At 44.1% G+C, this 21303-nt stretch overlaps 2 protein-coding genes across 2 annotated transcripts in view; one reads left to right on the plus strand and one right to left on the minus strand.

The window, feature by feature from the left end:
- LOC145516302 (uncharacterized) overlaps positions 1-2829 on the plus strand; it is a 52029-nt gene extending 49200 nt beyond the window's left edge. Inside the window, exon 7 of the mRNA XM_081517453.1 lies at positions 2386-2829. Within this exon, the coding sequence (XP_081373579.1) occupies positions 2386-2500 (115 nt within the window). The 3' untranslated portion in view covers positions 2501-2829. The remainder of the gene's footprint in view (positions 1-2385) is intronic.
- CSMD1 (CUB and Sushi multiple domains 1) overlaps positions 1-21303 on the minus strand; it is a 1578457-nt gene that overhangs the window by 721261 nt on the left and 835893 nt on the right. The window contains exon 5 of the mRNA XM_081517452.1: positions 2496-2608. Coding sequence (XP_081373578.1) covers positions 2496-2608 — 113 coding nt within the window. The remainder of the gene's footprint in view (positions 1-2495; positions 2609-21303) is intronic.

Genomic DNA, 21303 nt, shown 5'->3' on the forward strand with positions numbered 1-21303 from the left:
GGCACTAGTGGTAAAGAATCTGCCTGCCAATGCAGGAGACATAACAGATGTGTGTTTGATCACTGGGTCGGGAAGATCCCCTGGAGGAGGGGATGGTAATCCACTCCACTATTCTTGCTTGGAGAATCTCATGGGCAGAGGAGCCTAGCCGGTTACATGCTAATTTTTCTAATCATCACTTTTATATATATACAAATATATATGAATATATTATACATAATATGCATATAATATCAGTGGCTGATACGCGGTGTTGCAACATTACAATTGCTTCTTGTATCTACCAGTTTGATTTGGAGCATCTTCAAACTTGATATTCTATTTTTCATCTTTCAGTCACTGGTCCAGGTGCCAGATTCAATGATCAGGTTGAAAGGATGACACCTGGAAATGTTTCTGTTCTTCCATATGCATCAACTAAGTAGGACTTTTGGAGAAGATCAGTCACCAGTTTAGCAATAACTCTATAATGCAACAACTGATCAGTCAATTGTGATTCTAAATAGTGCTCTACGAGGGTCTTAAATCAGAGACAGATGTATCTATTGACGGGAAATAATATGGAGAAAACTCAGAATTTCCTCCAAGACTGAGTGGGGTATCCCTCAGCTCCCCCCGTTATATCCCCATGAGACCCCAACTCCCATTGGTCTGTGTTCCCCAGGTCTGTTCTCCTATAACTGCAGTTAGAATACGTGGCCTTGGAAGATCAAGGCACATAAAGGCAGGTCTGAGAAGAAAAATATCTGCCTCGCCTGGGTCCTGGGATTAGTGAAAACAAATTGGTGTGACTCTCCTCAAGTTCAAGGCAGTATATTTGCAATCTAAGAACTTTCTGGCAGCATCAGAAGAAGCTGAGAGATGGACAATGCTCCTTGTAAATAAAATGCATTTAGGCAAAACAACATTGTCCCTGGCCTCCAAGTCAAGCACGTTCTGTGAGAGTCCATGTGCCTGTGGACCAGTGGCAGGTAAAACCTACCACATGCACCCTCCTCAGCATCATCTGTATTTAAAACCCTGAAAATCACTCTTTTTTTTTTTTTTACTTCTTGCCCAAAAGGACACAGTAAGGGCATTATGGGTTTCAAAATGTGTTTCAAAATGAACACAGCATTGTGAATCAACTATACTCCAATAAAAATTTTAAAAAGAAAATAAATGTGCTTCAGATAGGTGGCATTTAGACTCACCGGTTGGAACATTACTAAAACCTCCCTCAGTGGTGTTTATGACTTTATGTTCTATCCTTCATAGACAGAGTTATTTGCACACTGTCTTTGTGATTTGCGAGTTTCTGGAGCACGGGGGTTATTGCCATTTCCTCATTTTAGGGTCCCAACTTGCATGTCCTAAGTGTTCAGGGAATTCTGCCTTAATTGCATTGGCCACGGTTTGGGGAAAGCTGGAGAAGTTTGCTTGAGAAAGCATCTAGCTTTCTGACAGAGCCATCCTAGTTTGCTTTATTTTTAGATGCATGTGTAATAGTTTCTATTGCCTTTTTCATAGTATTGATAACAATTATTGACTATTGGAAACATGTAGGAAATGATAAAATGCTATCCAGGTGAGATTTTTTTTTGTATCCAGAATTAAATACAAAAAGATTCAGAATCAACCCAATATATTATTGACGGCAAGCTCTCTGTTTCACCCAGCTACAAACAATCTGCTGTTTTTGTTTTGCGGTCCCCTGGACTTCTTTGATAGCTCAGCTTGTAAAGAATCCACCTGCAATGCAGGAGACCCCGGTTCAATTCCTGGGTTGGGAAGATCCCCTGGAGAAGGGATAGGCGACCCACTCCAGTATTCTTTGGCTTCCCTGGTGGCTCAGACAGTAAAGAATCTGCCTGTTACGCAGAAGACTTGGATTCGATCCCTGGATGGGGAAGATCCCCTGGAGAAGGGCATGGCAACCCACTCCAGTATTCTGGCCTGGAGAATCCCCATGGACAGAGGGGCCTGGCAGGCTATGGTACACGGGTCGCAAAGAGTCGGACACAACTAAACAAGTAAGCACCACAGCACAGCTGTGTGTAAATCACTACTCATTAGGCAGTTGCGTTTGTGGAGTGTGAATACATCTTCGGACTAAAAGTGATAAGATGATGCATCTATGCACTTTGATGCAACCCATATGCTACATCCTTCTTAGTGAGTAAATAAAGAAAATAATCAGAAGCTGTTATTTACCGGGTGGGTGCATCGTGATTGAAATGAGTACTATTACATGTTCATTGACTTACTGATTAAAACTTAGCAATAATTCCAGCAAAACAATGAAATATACAGCATACTGTCACCACAGTAAAACTTTACTAAGAAGTTGCTAATTGTTCCAAAGTCAACGGTTCATATGAAAGATAAAAGCCATTTTCATTTCAGTTTAGAACTCTTGGTTCGTCTTCAGCAAGAGAATCCTAACATTTCAGAGTTGCCAGAGGACCAGAGTATCTTCTGCTATTTTTTTGTCGTAGAAGGTGAAGGCTTCTTACCTTGAAACTGAGCGTTAAAGCCTTTCCGTCGGTGGTTACTGTCAGATGTGAAATGGAGTCGCAACCAGTTCTTGCTACTGATGACAGGAGAAGGGAGGTTCATGCCGGTCAGCCTGGAAAAGAGAATGAAAAGAGCTCCCTTATAAACCAGCCTCACAGATGCCCCATCTCAAACCCGCCTTTCCAAGTGAGTGCCGTCTGTCTACATGCTGAGTTGCCTGAAACAGACATATTTGTTAGCTGCATTCCACCTTGAAGCCCTGCAGCTAATTTCACCTTCGCCCACAGACAAAAGCCATATTCATCCTTGATGGAATAAAGGCTTTCACAAGTATTGAACATTTTAATTCTTCTTTATTAAGGATGGTTAAGTGAGCTGATATTCTTTTGAGCTCTTATTTCTTCTTATCAGGACCGGGATCATAATGAATTACCAAAGAAATAGAAATAGGTAAATGATACAATTTTGCCCTTCAGTATCTGATCTGAATTGGCAATTCTGTTTCACCTGAAGTGACTCAAATAACTCAGTAATATCCAGTGTCTCCAGGGTCCATCTGCAGATTCACAACCAGGGCCCTTCCTTCTGAAGTGGAGAAGAGGGGTGTTTATGAGATTGGCGACAAGAACTGTTAAAGAGATTCAAAATGCAATAAAATCATGTGTGTGTCAATTAGTATATTAAACACAATTAAATATTCAAAAGTAAGACACGCTCAATCTCTGGTTAAGCTGTTTAAAGTAGCCAGTCCACTTCCAAGGTGGACTCTGGCTGTCGGAAAAAATGAGTCATTTACATCCAACAGTTGACACCTTTGTGTCATTATGGAGTAAACCACGTCTCACACAGAGGAGCTCTGGATGGTTAGAGAGGACGTGACATGTTCCACTCTGGCCAGTGGGCTGAGCACCCCCGGGGTGGATGCCTCAGACGGACGGGTGAGTGTGTGTTGCCTCCACTTGTACTAACTGAGACATTATATCCTTGGGTTACCCTTTCTGAACCTCAGTTTTCCAGTCTATAAACTGGATTTGAAAAGACCTATATCAAGGTTTTTAAAGGGACAATATAGAAGCCATGTAAATGTTCCCAAAGCATTTTAACGTTACTTGCATGGGGCTATGCACCACATAGCTACTTTGCATCTCAGCTGCAAATCTATTTTCAAAGTGATGCTTATTCATGCAGATGATATGTCAGGGGTGAACAAACTGCCTCGCAGCTGAAGCTGGCAGGGCCCTTTTGGGCTGGCTGGTGCACCCACCGCTGCCTGGTTGAGCTGGAAATCGTATTCTATTCCCAGAATTTCGGGCTGGCTATGTAGAACATACCCCTGCTAACTCTGCTACCTTGAGGAAAAGCTGCATCCAGTAAAATATACAGGCAAGCTTTTTGATGTCAGGGTACTCTATTTCAACTCTCAGGCTTAAAAATGCACAGTATCCATTCAAAGTGAAAAGCCAAACCTTGACTGGAACCGATTGCAATAGTGTTTATGTTGCTATTGGAAATAATCTCCTGTAAGAGGTAATTCACTACTTAGATCTGCCTCTTTGCTAGGATTTGTGTGGTACTGACTAGTGATGCTGGATATGACCCATTCCAGGAGACATTTAATCATTGGAATATTTTGTCTGAAGTCTCCCTCACTTTTTTTTTTTTTCCTGGTCAGATTACATTAAAAATTCTATTTGAAACAGGTCACCTACCTCTTTGCCTAATAGTGACAATGCCTAGGAGACAAGTAAATTCTGGATTCAGAAACCCACATCCATCCCACTCACCTACATCTACTCACTGAAATTTTTATAACTGAAATCTACATTTGTTGTGCTGTTGCTTTAAAAATATTGCTTATCCTTAATTAGATTCTCTTTGAGTGGAATTCTGATCTCAAAAGCTAGGTTGAGTTACCTGTTAGTTGCATGTCAACATTAGCAATGCCATAAACAAATCCCTTTGTCACCCCCATATCTTGCAAATATTTACCCATAGAAATGTCAGTTTTGAGTTAATGGACAAACTTCGACAAGAAAGGGCCCGGTAGAAATATTTTAGGGTTTGAGTCATAATGCCTCTGTTGCAACTGCTTACCTCTGCCCTTGAAGGACCAAAGCTGCCCCCATGTCCCAACCACCTTACTTACAGACACAACATTTAAGTTTCATGTGATTTTTCTGCAAACAAAATATTACTCTTTTTTTTAAGCCACTTAACAATGTAACAATCATTCTTAGCTTATGGGCCAGATTTGACCCATGGACCATAGTTTGTTGATTCCTGCTTTATTATGTATGAGGCAGTTTGTAAAATATGAAGCAGGAAGATAGTTACATGATAAATATCAAGCCAATGTATGCATTCAAAAATGCATAAATCCTGTGCAGATTTCTTTCATGCAGAATCAAAGGTGAAGATGTAGTAACAATTGTATCATTCGTTCTCTGTGGTTGGAGCCAAACCATGCAAGTGAAGCATACTCCAGGGTGAATTAACCTGCGTGAATTTCTTGACTCAGCTGTGTGAATTCGACAAATACTCAACATCCTCTTTATGGGGAGAGGGCTGTAGGGGTAGGTGGTGGTTCCATACAATACCCATCCTTGAAATTGCAGGTTCCTTTACCTTCCCAAGTGTGGGGGCTTAGCTTGGAGCTGCCATTTAACACAAAGATCGTATCACAAAGTCAGTCATTCCTTCATTACAAGCTAATTTAAAGAAAGTCGATTAATATGCAAGCCAGCAGATGATGCGGTAGATTTACTAAGGTCCTGGACGATCAGAGGAGTTTTAGAAGTAAAGAATTGAAACTGAATACCTTTGTGGTCATAGCCCCCGAGTGCCCGCATGTTAGTCTCCACAACCTGGGGCCGTCACCTTACATGGAAAGGGACACCCTGACAATGTGATGGTGTCACAGTTACCCTGGGCGATGCGGTGGCCCAGTGTAATCGGAAAGATCTGTAAATGTGGAAGATGGAGACAGAATGAGTGAGTCAAAGAGAGATGCGTCTGAGAAACCGGGTCAGAGCCAGGCATGTGAGAACGCCACGGGTGGTCATTGATGAGGAAAGGGTCATGGACCAAGGCAGGAGGGTGACCCCCTAGAGGATGGAAAAGGCAAGCAAGTGCCTCCTCCCTGAGAGCCTCCAGGAGGGAAACAGCCCTTGACACTTCAATTTCATTCCAGCAAAAGCTGTGTAAGACCTGTAACTTGTAGAACCATAAGGTAATACATTTGTCTTGGTTTCAGGCGTCAAGTCTGCGTTAATTTGTTACAGTGGTAATGGAAAAGTACTACAACCTTTTAATGTGCGTGCCCTACTTTTCAGTCTGAAGCAGTCCTGAAAGAAAGGCTATAGGGAAGGACGTGTCGTCCCTCTATGCCTGTTAATAACCTTCGAGAACCAGTGCTGCTTAAACCCTGCCTGTAATTATCAGCGACCGTACATCTGTCTTTGTTGCAGTGAGATCTGCAAATCCCCTACAATTCTTAGCTATATTTCTGTTAAATCTGTTGGAATTGGTTTTCTAACAAATCAATAGTTTGGGAAGTGAGACATAAATTATGGGGTGATAGTGGACTTGACGTGGTTAGTACAAGATACAAGAGACCCACTTTACAGGGAAAAGAGGAAATGATTGCGTTAAAAGGTATTTATCTATTAGCTTACAATACACTGACAGCTTTATTCTGAACCTACGGAAATCAAGGATCTGGTAAAATCAAGTGGATCAAAGACGTTTGGATTTATAAAGGACGACGATGAGGGGGAAAAGAACACCTCAGTGCAATCAGCCAGGGAATGGTGTTTCTGCAGGAATTGGTAGATGTGTTCCATTTCTGCAGCATCTCAAAGCAGGTCAGAAAACTCATGAAGCCCAACCGTGAGGACATTGAGCGGTCCCTACAGATACGGCTGAAGGGATCGGTAGTTCTAAAAATTGTATTCAAGGAGGCCAAATTAAGCAATTTAATCCATTGTTAAATTCATTTCTTTCAAGGTTTAGCTTTCACCAACAGTAAAAATGAACGAAGGGCTCCTGGGATCCTTAAAGTTACGATGACTGTCTTTGAGCCAAAATAGAACTGTCCAGGCTGTTCCATTTTCTCCAAATAGCTTCACCATAAATTCTGGGTTTCTATTTATAATATATCCATCACGTCTCTTTTTCCACTTAACCTCCATCAGCTCCTCTTTCCCCATTCGCATTGTAAAAGGGCGAGCACACTGTTCTTCTCAAACACTGCATCCTGTGTCTATGACTCATTTGTTTACTTACATAACTTGAAAGCTATAAGGTCAACTTGCGAAGATAATTTTCTGGAATGCATTTGGAAATGCTAAAGTCTTTTTTCCCAGAGCGCTCGGTGTGAGTACTCCTCTGACGTTAAGCCAGTTTTCTTATGCTTTAGAAGATCATCACACAAGTCGCGAGGTGTTCCTTGGTGGGTAAACCTCTTTAATGGCAATGACTCAGAAGCCAGAAAGCATGAATACTATCCACACGGACTAAAAATTACTCCGCCTCCCTAAGGAGACTAAGGAATTTCATACACCTATTACTTCCAAGAGATGGATTGCTTGTCAAGTTGGGGAAAAAGTCATCTGGAAGCTGTGTTATTTCTGTGCTCTTGTGGACGTTTAATTGACATGATTCAGAGTGTGGTGCTTCATTCATCTCTGTTCTGTCAAAGTTAACTAGAGTAATCTGAGCAGATGAAATGTTCCTGAAATTCCACATTTCTAATTGGGTGTTACTCATGTTACTAGTTAAATATGCTGTCTTATGAGCGCACACACACATGCACATTTGTATATGTATTTATACTGAGTTTCTAATGCTGCCTCTCTAAGCCTTATCTGAGGCACTGAAGAAAGTAACAATGGAAGTAAAATGTAGTCCTTATCTAGGAAGAATAGTAATAACGATGAGAAAGAGCTCTGTATCATAAATGCATTCTTATTTCTGTTGTTCAGTCACTAAGTCAGGTCTGACTCTGCAACCCCATGGACTGCAGCACACCAGGCTCTCCTGTCCTTCACTATCTCCTGGAGTTTACTCAAACTCGTGTCCATTGAGTCAGTGATGCCCTTCAATCTGGGTGATGCCATCCAGAGGACAATCTCATCCTCTATCGCCCCCTTGTCCTCCTCCTCTCAATCTTTCCCAGCATCATTGTTTTTTCCCGTGAGTCGGCTCTTTCCATCAGGTGGCCAAAGGACTGGGGCCTCAGCTTCAGCATCAGTCCTTGCAATGAATATTCAGGATTGATTTCCTTTACGATTGACTGGCTTGATCTCCTTGCTGTCCAGGAGTCCTCTGCTGTCAAGAGTCCTCTTCAGCACCACAGTTCGAAAGCATCAAAGTGTGTGTGTGCATACAAATATATGATACCAGCTACAAATGTGTGTACATATACACATGTAATACTCACATATTTAGATACAGATATTTCTAGATAGTTATTTCCAAAGGCTTCTCACACACATATACCCTCTTGGAAGAGCAACTACAACAAAGCAAAAACACCCACCACCTATTAAAAAGGGGAAGACTTCTCCATCAAACAGTACTTCCTTTCATCAAATTGATGCTTTCTGTTAGGCTTTTTTTTTTTTTTTTTCCCCTCTCATGGCATTCAAAGTCCTAAGACAAAGGACTATGTCTTTTGGTCCAGAGGACAAAGGTCCTCTCTCCTGGACAACAATCTCTCTCTCTTTCTCTCTCTGTCTCAAAGATTCTATCATTATGAGACTCCCCTGGCTACACCCCTCCCTCTTGCTAATTTTATCTACACTATGATGTTTGCTTGTCTCAGTTCTTCTCAGTTTTCAAAGCTTTTGCAAAAGATACTCCATCCACAAATCTTTCTCTTATTATTTCAGGCACAGTTAACCAGTTCTGCATTCAGAATCCTTTTGTACATGCCCCATAAATTTCTATGGAAACTGTAAGTGTCCTTCTTATATTTTTGGGGGCCGAGCAGATGTCTGCTTCCTCGAATGAACTGTGAGCCCATTGAGGGTACGGCTGACACCATGGTAATTTCCCTCATCCTTGCTCTGCTCTGCACACCCGGGAGTCTCTAAATAAATCCCTTTCAAATTTTTTCTATACTTTTGTTTTTGCTCATAGTGTGAATTGAACTGAAGTGAAGTTGCTTAGTCGTGTCCGACTCTTTGCGATCCCATGAACTGTAGCCTACTGGACTCTTCAGTCCATGGGATTTTCCAGGCAAGAGTACTGGAGTGGACAGCCATTTCCTCCTCCAGAGGATCTTCCCGACCCAGGGATTGAACCCGGGTCTCCCACATTGTAGGTAGACGCTTTACAGTCTGAGCCATAAGGGCAGCACATCATATGGGCTCCTGAAATAGCAGCACAATTTAAGATGATAAAAAGTTAAGATCATTAAGAGAAGGCCATTCCTGTCTTCTCACACACAACAATGTCTCATCAGCTCCATGATCTGCCAAGTGTGAACACTAAATGAGTCCGCTCTGGCGTCTCCTTGTTCCGTCTGTGACATCCAAGGGGCCCAGAGCAGAGATGCGCACCTCACTGAAGCCAGTGAGAACGTTCATCTGTGTCCAGGGAGCGGGAGGAGGTGGACTATGGACGCTGTTAGAGATGGGGCAGATGACCCCAGCCCAGACAGGAGGGAGTCAGGATTAGGTCGTAAATGTGTACAGGGCTTCAGCAAATCAGGCATCAGGCATTAAGCCACAGGTCAGGCAGAGAAGAACCTGTCCTCCAAAGCTTAAGGACTAAATGTCAGGGAATCGCTCAGAATGAAGCCTGGAAAATGGCCTAGGGGGACAGCTCTTGCTGTCTGTTGAATAAGACAGTTAAGAGACAGGGCTCTGACAGCGAATCAGCAGAAGGTCCTGTGGTCCTCTCGTCCACCCCAGTGACTGAGGAAGGAGGTCAGCAGGGAGGGCGGCTGCAGCCCAGGGGCAAGCTCTCCTCTCCTGGTCTAAGGGCGATTCCTCCTGTTGGAAATCTTCACAGTGTAGGGGATCCGATGCGCAGGCGACTGGAGGCCGCGTCTGTACCAAACATCTCAGCTGCAGAAAACTAGTCTGGACCTGACTCAGACACTCGGGGAATGAAACCTCCAGTATGTGCGTCTAACCCCCATCTCCATCCAACATTCCGGCAGGTTCTTTAACACCACCTGCAAAGACAGGCGTCAGGTGGGCCAACAGGAAACTATGTTCTTTGCCTCCTGGATCACCCAGACTTTCAGAACAGCTAGCAGTTGGCTGTAGGAATGGGTGCATGTCCATATGATTTGCTGATTATTAAAAAACACATTATTTAAAGATTCCTATAATAAATACACATAGGCAATACTCTAAGACTGTGAAGTAAGAAAAGAAAAAAAAAAAATGGCATTGAATTTCTGGGTCAATCACCATTTTCTCTTTGATGTTATTTTTAGCAATATATATTAAGACACTACAAAAAATGTTTTTCCCCTTAATCTCAGGGTCAGATGAGTCTTAGCCTTGCCCATTTCAAGGGTCTTAAATGAGTCTACTCTTTTTTTGGAAAACTTTTTCCCTCCCTTGACATAATGACGTTTCCTTATGTAACCAGCTGGGGAGATGCACTCCCCCCTCAAGGGTACAGGAGGGTAGGAGGTGAGCCATCCCTAATCGTGGGGGCGCCGGGGCACAGCCCTGAGACTGGCAATCGTTGGAATCGGGGCCACATCGACCAAGGCATAGCTGGGCCACCGTCTGGCCGCTGTAAACCTGCCTACTCTTCACACAGGGACACGCAGCCTCCGGGTTCAGTCTGTGGCTGCTCTTCCCAGCTGGTCTCATCTGCACTTGTCACCTTCAGGTCACGAGTGCCATCACAGCAGGCTCCCTCCCTCCACCCACGGCTCTGCAAAGAGGCCCCAGGTCTGCTGGAGCCTCATGGAGGCTAACCCAGGCTTTCTCCCTCACGGGCAGACCCTACGGTCCTCTAGTCATCACAAATGCAGTCTTCGGAGTCACCCCCACCTGCATTCACACCTTTCCCAGCCGGGTCACCTCTGCACTGACCCTCTTGGACCCTCAGACTCCTCTTTGTGAAGAATCACACACACACGCGCGCACACACACACACACACACTGTGCAATCAACACTCTGGGTCACCTCGCAAGTGTCCTTTTTCGTGGACACCTTCCCATCCTAAAAATGATCCAATCTTTGTTTTAAAACGTGCTTCTACCCTAGCAGCAATGAGACTCAGGGAAAGATGACTGCTTGCTGAGCTTATCCATATATGCATGGACATGGAACAATGGACTGGTTCAGAATTTGGGAAGAAGTATGTCAAGGCTGTATACTGTCACCGTGCTTATTTAACTTATATGCAGAGTACATCATGTGAAATGCTGGGCTGGATGAAGCACAAGCTGGAATCAAGGAGAAATATCAACAATCTCAGATAAGCAGATGATAGCACGCTAATGGCAGAAAGCTAAGAGGAACTAAAGAGACTCTTGATGAGGGTTAAAGAGGAGAGTGAAAAAACTGGCTGAAAACTTAACATTCAAAAAATGAAGATCATAGCATCTGGTCCCATCAAATAGATGGAGAAAAAGTGGAAGCAGTGATGAATTTTTATTTTCTTGTGATCCAAAATCACTGTGAATGGTGACTGCAGTCATGAAATTAAAAGATACTTGCTTCTTGGAAGGAAAGTTATGACAAGCCTAAACAGCATATTAAAAAGCAAAGATATCATTTTGCAGGCGGAGGTTCATATAGTGAAAGCTATAGTTTTTCCATTAGTCATGTATGGATATTGAAGTTGGGACCATAAGAAGGCTAAGCACTAAAGAATTGATGTCTACAAACTATAGTGCTGGAGAAGACTCTTGAGAGTCCCTTGGACAGCAAGGAGATCAAACCAGTCAATCCTAAAGGAAATCAACCCTGTATATTCACTGGAAGGACTGATGCTGAAGCTGAAGCTCTGATATTTTGGCCACCTGATGTGAAGAGATGACTCATTAGAAAAGACTCTGATGCTGGGAAAGATTGGGGTCAGGGGGAGAAGGGGGTGACAGGGTGAGATGGTTGGGTGGTATCACTGACTCACAGGATATGAGTTTGAGCAAACTCCAGGAGATTGTGAAGCACAGGGAAGCCTGGTGTGCTGCAGTCCATGGGGCTGTAAAGAGTCAGACACGACTTAGTGACTGAACAACAATCTACACAGACAATAAACACTCCTCTCTATGCAAGTTATGCATGTGATATATGGCACATATTGTGATAGTGAAGCATTATATAATATATACACAAGGTATATATCATCAAACAAAATTTCCAAAAATCTCAACAATTTTCCACTTCAGATTGATGAGGATGATTTTGCCTCAGTTTTTCAAATGTATTTATGACCTTCTGTGTGCCAAAGCTGGTGCAACTCACCAGGAATATGAAGTGGAATATGCCCTGGTTCGTGACTTCACATGGTTTACAGTCAGTCTGACTGAAGATGTTAGGAGCTAACTTGTGGAAACATCATCGTTAAGGGTATAATTAGAGAAAACTGAGGTCATAAGGGTGGCACCAAATCCATATGACTGGTGTCCTTATAAGAAGTGGAGATTAGCACAGCTTCACATGCAGAGTGAGGGCCACGTGAGGACACAGGGAGAAAACGGCTGTGTGCACGTTGAATACACAGGCCTGGCACAGATCCCACCCCGCAGCATGAGAAGAAAGCAAGCCTGTCATCACCTTCATCTCAGACGTCCAACCTACAGAGCTGCGAGACAGTAACAGAGAACTGTCTACGGTTTAGTCTCTCTTTTAAAATTATTTATTCTATTTACATCTTATTTTTTCTAGCTTTATTGAGGCATAATTGACGAACAAATTTTGCATATATGTAGTGTGTGAAGTGTGATGATTTTATATATGTACACATGGCGAAATGATGACCACAATCAAGCTAACTACCATGACCATTACCTCAGTTATCTTTGTGGGTGTGGGTGTGTGTGTGTGTGTGTGTGTGTGTGTGTGTGGTGAGAACATTTCAGATCTACCTTCTTAGCAAATTTAAAGTATGTAATACAGTATCAAGTGTGTAATATAGTATCAAGCATGCAATCCAGTAATCCAGTGCCATTCACTAGAGTCACCGTTTTGTACACTGATCTCCAAAATCACTCATCTAATAAAGGGAGGCTTGTAGCTTTGGCCAGCATCTTCCCACTTTTCCGTCCTCAGCCCCTGCTAGCCTCTCTGTTTCTGTGCGTGTGATTTCTTTAGATTGTAAGTGAGACCATGTGTATTCATCTGTGTCTGGCTTGTTTTTCTCAGCATGCTGTCCTCTGTTCCAGGTCCATCCCTCTCAGAGTCAGAGAGGTGGGCAGTGGCCGTTCAGACATCTAGGTTTTCTTGTTTTGCTTTGTGTTTTACTTGGAAGAGATATTATTTTTTCCCATTTTACAAACATAGATGTAAGCCTTACAGATGTAGCCTACAGCACATGACAGGTAAATTCATTTAATTAATACTGAATCTTGAACTTATTGCCTTTTAGATCTCAAAAGCACACACCAGTGCAAATCTGTGGGACTATGAGGGCTGGTGGAGGCCAACTCCTATCCCAGAGTACACCTCTTTGCCCCTGGGCTGACCTCCTCCTGGCGTATGAATCCCGGACACCTCCTGGAAATGTGCAGAAGCCCAGGTGAGATGGAAAACAGGATCTTGGAGAGCATCAGTCCTTCCAATGAATATTCAGTATTGATTTCCTTTTGGATTGACTGGTTTGATCTCCTTGCTGTCCAAGGGACTCTCAAGAGTCTTCTCCAGCACCGTGGTTTGTAAACACCAATTCTTTGGCTCTCAGCCTTCTTTATGGTCTAACTCTCACATCCATGTGTGTATATAGAACATGTTATCCAAGGAGAGACTGCTGAGTGCTTTTTGCTTTTCAAGAATATGTTTGTGTTGATAGATGATAAACAGACCAGGTGGCTTCCTAGGCACTCTGGTCCCTTATGGTTTTCCTTATTGATAACTATGTGGTTAAATGGATTAAAAAACAAAGAGTACTTTTATTTTTCCTCTTACCATTTTTCTATGAACTTTTGTTATCTACAGAGATGCTAGTGAAACTTAAACCACTTGGAGGGAATTATTCTAAACAACTTGAATTTTCACCTGTGCTCCTTCTCTGTAAATCAGTAACAAGAACTGTAGTCGAATGCTTCATGGTAACATTTGAAAGCATTTCCCCTGACACCAGGCGTGAGACTCCGAAGCCCCTATCTAACTCACAATTCAGAGCTTGGCAAGGAATATCCAATCAAAAGATGAAAGAAAGATAGGCGGCAGGTAAATAAAGACACAGTACTTTCGTGAAAAAAAAAATCTTTATAACAACTAGAAGGAGTGAAATTTTGTTAAGAAACATCAGTACCAAATTGGATAAAACAAAATCCACTAAATATTATATTTAAAAGCATTCACTGGCACAAAAGAATATTCCAGAGAGATGTAGCTCAAAGTGACATTCTGTGTTATTTTTTCTTCCACAATTAATGAGTAAATAGTAAATAAGAGGAAAAAAGATGAGGGAAATTAATATTAGAAACAAAATGCATCTAATATTTTAAATATTTTCCCGTAGAGACATGGGTAGGTAGATATTAAAAATGGCATGCCAATTTGCATACCACTTAGGAAACCTATCTTTTCTCTTTGAGAGACCCTTGTAACTCTTTCTACATCAATATATATTAATTTGTGAATTTTATGTACTACCCCATCCAATTAATATGACATTACTTGTTTAACCAGTGCCCTAGTGTAGTTACATGATGCTACTTGTGATATCTCAATAAATTTCATAGTAAGCCACATTATAATGAGTAGCATTTATTGCCTTATTGCCTTAGGACCAATTCCTAGAAGCCAAATTTATGGGTCAAAAGTGATGCACTTCTTCAAGACTTTTTTAAAAAGCCTGTTGAAAATTGCTCTCTTGAAAAAAAAATATAAGCTTTGGGAAGAAGCCTTTCAAAGCTGCTCCATAAATATATCTGATGATCTATAAGTTTCTTTATTTTAGATCCAATTCAATTGCCACCTTTTTGCTGAGCCCTGAGCACATGCGTTTCTCACTGCATTGTTCCATGTTCTTTCTCATGTCAACACCGTTACCACGTCTGTTCCTGTCAGGAGATTAAAAACTACGCAAGGCCACGGAATATGCTTTATAAGTTTGAGTCCCCTCTGTATGCAGTTGAGTCTTTTCCTTGATACAGAGGATATCTTTGGAAGCATTAAGGGGCTCCTAACACACTTAGAATTGTTTTGATTTTTTTTTTTTTTAAGACTAACTGCGCCTCCCTAAGCCCTTGTCATCCATGTTTCATAAAATTGCAACCTATGTCCCTATGACTGACACCTCCATGGTGTAACTCATTATTTAGTCTCAGAATACTTTTAGGACCAGATTCACTGTTTTCAGATTGCCTGGTGAGTTTCCTGTTCTGCTAGGAGGTAAACCCCCATGGTTCTTCAATTTGGGCAGAGTGTGCATTTCACATATGTCTGTGTAGACATGGGATGGCTAGGGTGTTGAATTCTTAGGATCTTGAAAAATTGTCTCCAAATTGTGAAAACAAGGAAAAACAAACAAACACGTGTTGATTGCTAGCTGGTACAGCTTCCCAGGTGGCTCAGTGGTAAAGAATTCACCTGCAATGCAGGAGACACAGGTTCAATCCCTGGCTTGGGAAGATCCCCTGGAGGAGGGCATGGCAATCCACTCCAGTATTCTTGCCTAGAGAATCCCATGGACAGAGGAGCCTGGTGGCCTACAGTCCATGGGGTTGCAGAGTCGGACATGACTGAGTGACTGAGTATGCAACATGGTGTTTGAAACAGAGAAAAGGCCTGTTTCCGGGTCAGCCTCTTTTGGTTCTGGAAGTCAGTCATGTTTGTTTAGATCCCTTGACCAAGGTCTTTGAATCTGGGTCCAGGCCCCCTGCCATGGCTGCTGGAAGCCTGGTTTCAAACTGTCCCTCCTCTGGGGCTGCACGCCTGGGTCTTAGACACGGAAGAACATGTTGAAATTCAGCGTGCTTTTCTGCAGGCTCTGCCCAAGCAGCTTGAAAGGGAGAATTTTCATTCAGAGCACTTTCCGCATAGCAGAGTCTTTTTGCACAAAGTGAGGCTCTCTTTCTGGGTGGCTGGAGGAAGAAAGCAGAGCCTGGGGGTTCACAGACTGCCCCAAACCCAACAGGTCTGGGCTTTTTCACTTCTGCTCACATGGATGAGTTAATAGCAGTGCTGGGGCAGAAGCACAGTCGTGCAGCCAGGGAGCAGGGGGCCTCAGAGCTGGGCCGCTCCTACCCCCTCCTCCAAGGACTTGCCAGGGCTTGGGGTGAGTGGGGGGCGGGGGGCAGCACTGAGGACCCAAGGTGAAGGGGAAACTGCAGGCTGGCTCCAGTGGCATCCAGCCTGGCCCAACTTGTCCTTTCAGGACGTGTTCTGAGAACCCTTTGCTCTGAGTAAAGGGATTAATTCAGAATATTCTCCTGTGGCCTCTCCTTGCCCTTGTCTGCCAACGTTTGAAGCTGCCACCACCCTGATCTGACCCAGATATGAATAGGATGAAAATAGCCAATTTAAATTAAAAGACAATTGCTCCTTTGAAGAAAAGCTATAACAAACCTAGACAGTGTATTGAAAAGCAGAGACATTACTCTGCCAACAAAGGTCCCTCTGTCAAAGCTATGTTTTTTTTCCTGTAGTCATGTATGGATGTGAGTGTTGGACCATAAAGAAGGCTAAGTGTCAAAGGATTGATGGTTTCAAGTCGCAGTGTTGGGGAAAACTCTTGAGAGTCCCTTGGACTGCAAGGAGATCAAACCAGTCCATCCTAAAGGAAATCAACCCTGAATATTCATTGGAAAGATTGATGCTGAAGCTGAAGCTCCAATACTTTTTGGCCGCCTGATGCGAAGAGCCGACTCATTGAAAATGACCCTGATGTGGGGAAAGATTGAAGGCAGGAGGAGAAGGGGACGACAGAAGATGAGACGGTTGGGTTGCACATGAGTTCAGCAAAGTCTGGGAGATGGTGAAGGGCAGGGAAGCCTGGCGTGCTGCAGTCCATAGGGTCACAAAGAGTCAGACACGACTGAACATCTGAACAACAACAACAATAATAAGCCAGGAGGTGACTCAACAGGCTGTGTAAAATCCACTGGCGAAGGGCAATTACAGAGTTCAGCCAGGGCTGGACTGTTGACAGGCTGCCCCCCGGGCTCATGGACCTGAGGAGGGGAGTGCAGTACAGACTCCTGCCTCCTGTCAGGAGAGACAGCAGGCATCAGCTGCTCTTATGTGAGTCCTCTAGTCCCACATGGACATTTCCTTTTCCACTTGCATCCTCAGAAGAGAGAATATACAAACCATAACCCATTCACCGATGATGGGTGGACGCTTGGTCCCTCAGGCCTGTGACAGCCACTGTCATGTGTCCTGCGGGACACACACGTGTGTGCTGGAGGCGCCTTCTGGCAGTTCTGCAAGTCCTCCTCTGCATCAAGTCCTATCTCGTGTGTCACCGGAGCACGCAACTGGCCTGAGCCTCGGGCTCTCATCTGTAACTGGGGGATGTGGGCACTTGCCTTACATACTTTTAGCAAAGATAAAATGAGGGCAAGTTAAATAATTTCTGCAGTTTTATTAGATTTTAGACTTAGCATTTCTTTACCAGATTACAGCACAACATCTTAATTCATCTCTTACTCGCTAAAACTGGTGATGATGATAATAACGGAAAATAATAGTTAACCCAAAATAAGTATTATTCAACTCTCAGCCCCTTTCATATGCTTTCTCAGAACGTAGTCATTAGATCTGCTCCATACACTGGTTATCATTTTAATTTTACATATAACAATGGGGATCTGTGAAGTTCAGGAATTTGTTACAAAGCTAGCAAGAGCCTGTGAATGAATCTACACCCATTTTCTCTTAACTCTTTATCACGGAGTCGCTTCTCTACCCAAACTATCTTTTTAATTCGGTGCTTTCACTGTTTTCCCAAAGTAAGCTGCAGTCCTGACACTTCCTGTCCAACAACGTCCACTGTCCTTTTCCTCTTAGACCCTGAGAGTGGATTGACTCTCCTTAGACTGTCACCGAAGATCTTCCAGTCTTACTTTGCTGTTTCTTATCCATCAAGGCTTGGCTCAAAGACCACTTTCTCTCTAATTTTTTGAGGATTCCCTCAACCAGAATGGAATCTCCCTGCATCCCCACAGTGTCTGCATTTTAGGAGAGCGCATAGCATCGCTAGTTGTTGGGAGTCTGTCATCTCCCCAGGAGGCAACATGTGAACTTTTGAAGGCAGGTGCTGTGTCACACACACACACACACACACACACTGCCTGTGTCAGTGCTTTGTTGCACTGACCATGCATGGGGTACTTGGGAGGCTGAATAAACAAACAGATGAATGTCACAGACTTGAATCAGTATTAACATTTCATTTCCTTGTTTAGCTGTCAGAATGCTGTTTTTCTATTTTTTTCCTTCTGCTTTTGGCTCATTAATCTTCTTCAACTCTGAAGTTATTTCAGATTTTCACCACCCTTTTTGAACTATGGAACACATAGCTGAGACTATTGAAAAAGTCAGTGTGACTGGTGCTCAGGTTAAAAAGAATAACATCTTCATTTCTGTTAATTAGACTTAAATTTTGTTGAAGAGACTTATGCATACTATTCCAATCAGTACAGTAAGGGTGATGCAGGGTCAATGTGTAAAACAGAATTCATTAATTTACACAAAACTTAAGTCCTAAAAGGGGGTTTTGAAAGGTTTAGCTAACACTTCGCAAAACAAGTTAAAAATAAAGATGCTTGTTAAACACTGGAAGACCTAAAGACTGGATAAGACTTAAAGGGAAAATAAGACAAGGTGAGCCAGGATGGAGGTTATGGCAGACTGCGTCCCCATGTTTGGTTCCGGACCTTTGAGCATCCAGAGCAGAGGGGGAGTCAGGGTGGGTGCCTGCACCCTGGCTGAAAGCCAACCATGTGTTGGGGACTAAAAAGCACACTGCAGATCCATGACTTTCATGGAAAGGACCCTGTTAGAGGTCATGAGTACTATCACCAATAGCATCCTGCCAAGGAAAGCGAGGAGAACTTTTAAAAGAAGGCTTCTTAGAACGTCTCCTCATGTAGATGCCTGTCCCTAATGTCAAGGTTCAGTAACAGTCATGAGGGATTCGTTGGGGGGGACCACAATGTCACTGAAAGAGGTTCTGTTGTTCAATTACCACATGACTTGCATTGCCTATTCATTCTATGTCCTTACTCCACCCAAAGTCCACAAGAGCCCACCGTGGGGTTGGTGGCATCCTGCCGGGGGCAGGGCTGACCCCCCGTAGGTCCTGGGGCCTCTTCCCTGTCCTGTGGTCACCCTCCCAGAGAGTCCATTCAGGCTCGCGGCTTCCGATGCCACCCGCGGGCGGACGATGCTGGTGTTTGCGGATGCCAGCTGGGCCGCTATCCCGGGGCCCTGGCCCACATGCCCTCCGCCCCCACCTGCTCCAGCAGCCTTCTCAGAGCAGACCCGCCTCCCTGCCCGGCAGGTCTTTCCATGCAAATCCGCCCCTCCTGTCCTCCCCCTCTTCCTTTCTCCTTCTCATTCTCTGTTCATCAGCACAGCCCACGATTCCACGTTCAAAGCCCATCCAGGTCTGACCGCTTCTCAGCAGCTCAGCGGTACCCAGCCCTCATCTGGACGCATGGCCTCCTGTGATGCTTTTTGGCCTCTATCACTACCCCCTGTATTATTTTCTCATCACAGCATCCAGACCATTCAAACACAAATTAGACCATATCCCAGCTTTGAACAAAACTCACTGGGATTACAGCTAGAATATAAAGGTTTTCGGTGGAGACCCACACCTTCCTACCCCTCTTCTCCCTGGAACCCACCCCTCCACGCCCCATCACAGGCTTAGCTCTGGAGACACTGGTTTCTTGCTCTCTTGACCCCACCAGGACCTCTGAACCTGCTCTGCCCTCTGCCTAGAATTCCAGATATGATCAAAGCGGCCTTTCTTTCCTCCTCTGGGACTTTGGTCACATCTCATGACATTGTAGTATCGATATCCCGTCCCGTTTCATCTCCTCTTCTTCATTTCCTCCAAGGAACTTAGCAGGACTGATTTTAGATAGGTGGATGGGCAGAGAGATAGATAGCAGATAAAGATATTGGCCATTTAGATTGTATATATTTATGTCGTATTTATATACACATGTGTTTATGTACATACATATATACATACATGTTTGCAAATATATACATGTACATATTTGTATACATGTGTTGCCTTACTTATTATTTAATTTTAAAAATCTGTTTTCCTTTATAAAATATGAGCTCCTTGAAGGTGGAGATTCTGTCTGATTTCTTCTTAGCACATAAAGTGACATCGCTCAGTCATGTCTGACTCTTTGCGACCCCATGGACTGTAGCCTACCAGGCTCCTCTGACCATGGACTTCTCCAGGCAAAAATACTGGAGGGGGTTTCCATTTCCTTCTCCAGGGGATCTTCCCGGCCCAGGGATCGAACCAGGGTCTCCTGCATTGCAGACAGATGCTTTACCTTCTGAGCCACCTAGCTGGTGCTTAATTCTCATTTGCTGAAGGAATGAAGAAGCTTGGTCAGCAGTACTTCCCAGTGGATGGTCACGAGCAAGACACGTTCAAGGACCCTTTTCCACAGCCGTGCCTGAGAGACCGGGCCAGTCCCTACCTGGCCTCAGCTTAAGCTGAGTGAGCCTTCCTCCCGGTACCTTGCTCTTCTAAATGAAGGTGGATGTGGGATGCTCTGAGCACCATGAAATCCTCTGTAAAGGAAGGCTGCATCTTCCATGCTTCCCCCACATGACAGGAGACAGCTGCCTTGAGGAGTGATTCTCAGAATGAGATTCCTCAGTGCTCGCACCCCACTAGCAACATCACCTCCCCCAGGGAGCCTCCCACTACGGTGAGCCCCCAAGGTGACTCCAGGGGACACTGAAGTTTGAGAACCACCAGCCTGATGCACTTTCTTGAGAAAGACTTTGAGACTCAATCTGTGACCAGTGGGAAAGGGGTCAGGACCCACTAGAAACATGGGCAGAGGGCGCTGGAGGGGGCAGGTTTTCACAGACCATATGCTTTTCTACTCTGACATTTGCTGTCATGCCCTGGTTTGACTTTCAGCAGGTTCACATTTAAAAAGGTATCTTTCTCTTGGTTGTTGCTGTTTAGTTGCTAAATCCTGTCTGACACCTTCCGACCCCATGGACTGCAGCACCTCAGGCTTCCCTGTCCTTTACTATCTGCTGGAGTTTGCTCAGATTCAAGCCCATTGAGTCGGTGATGCCATTCAACCATCTCATCTGCTGTCGTCCCCTTCTCCTCTTGCCCTCAATTTTTCCCCGCATCAGGGTCTTTTCCAATGAGTCGACTCTCTGCAGCAGGTGGTCAAAGTATTCTCTTGGTACCTCTTCCTATCTGTGGGGCGTATGCAGAGGCCACTTGCCTGAACTTACCTTGTAATGAGGTAGGGGCAGACAGACACAGTGAGCCCAGCGCCTGAATTACACAGTTCCACGCGCACACCCTTACTAGGCCTTCCACCTTGCAGCTCTGTCTGTGGCCCTCTGCTCTCCTGGCCCCCATTACCACCCATGCCAGCCAGACACACGGGGGCGGCCACGCTCTCCCAGACCCCACTTCCCCAGGGTGTG

The sequence above is a fragment of the Giraffa tippelskirchi genome, chromosome 8, assembly GCF_054371585.1.
Source record: "Giraffa tippelskirchi isolate mGirTip1 chromosome 8, T2T-mGirTip1v1.2.pri, whole genome shotgun sequence".
Taxonomy (NCBI): Eukaryota; Metazoa; Chordata; class Mammalia; order Artiodactyla; family Giraffidae; genus Giraffa; species Giraffa tippelskirchi.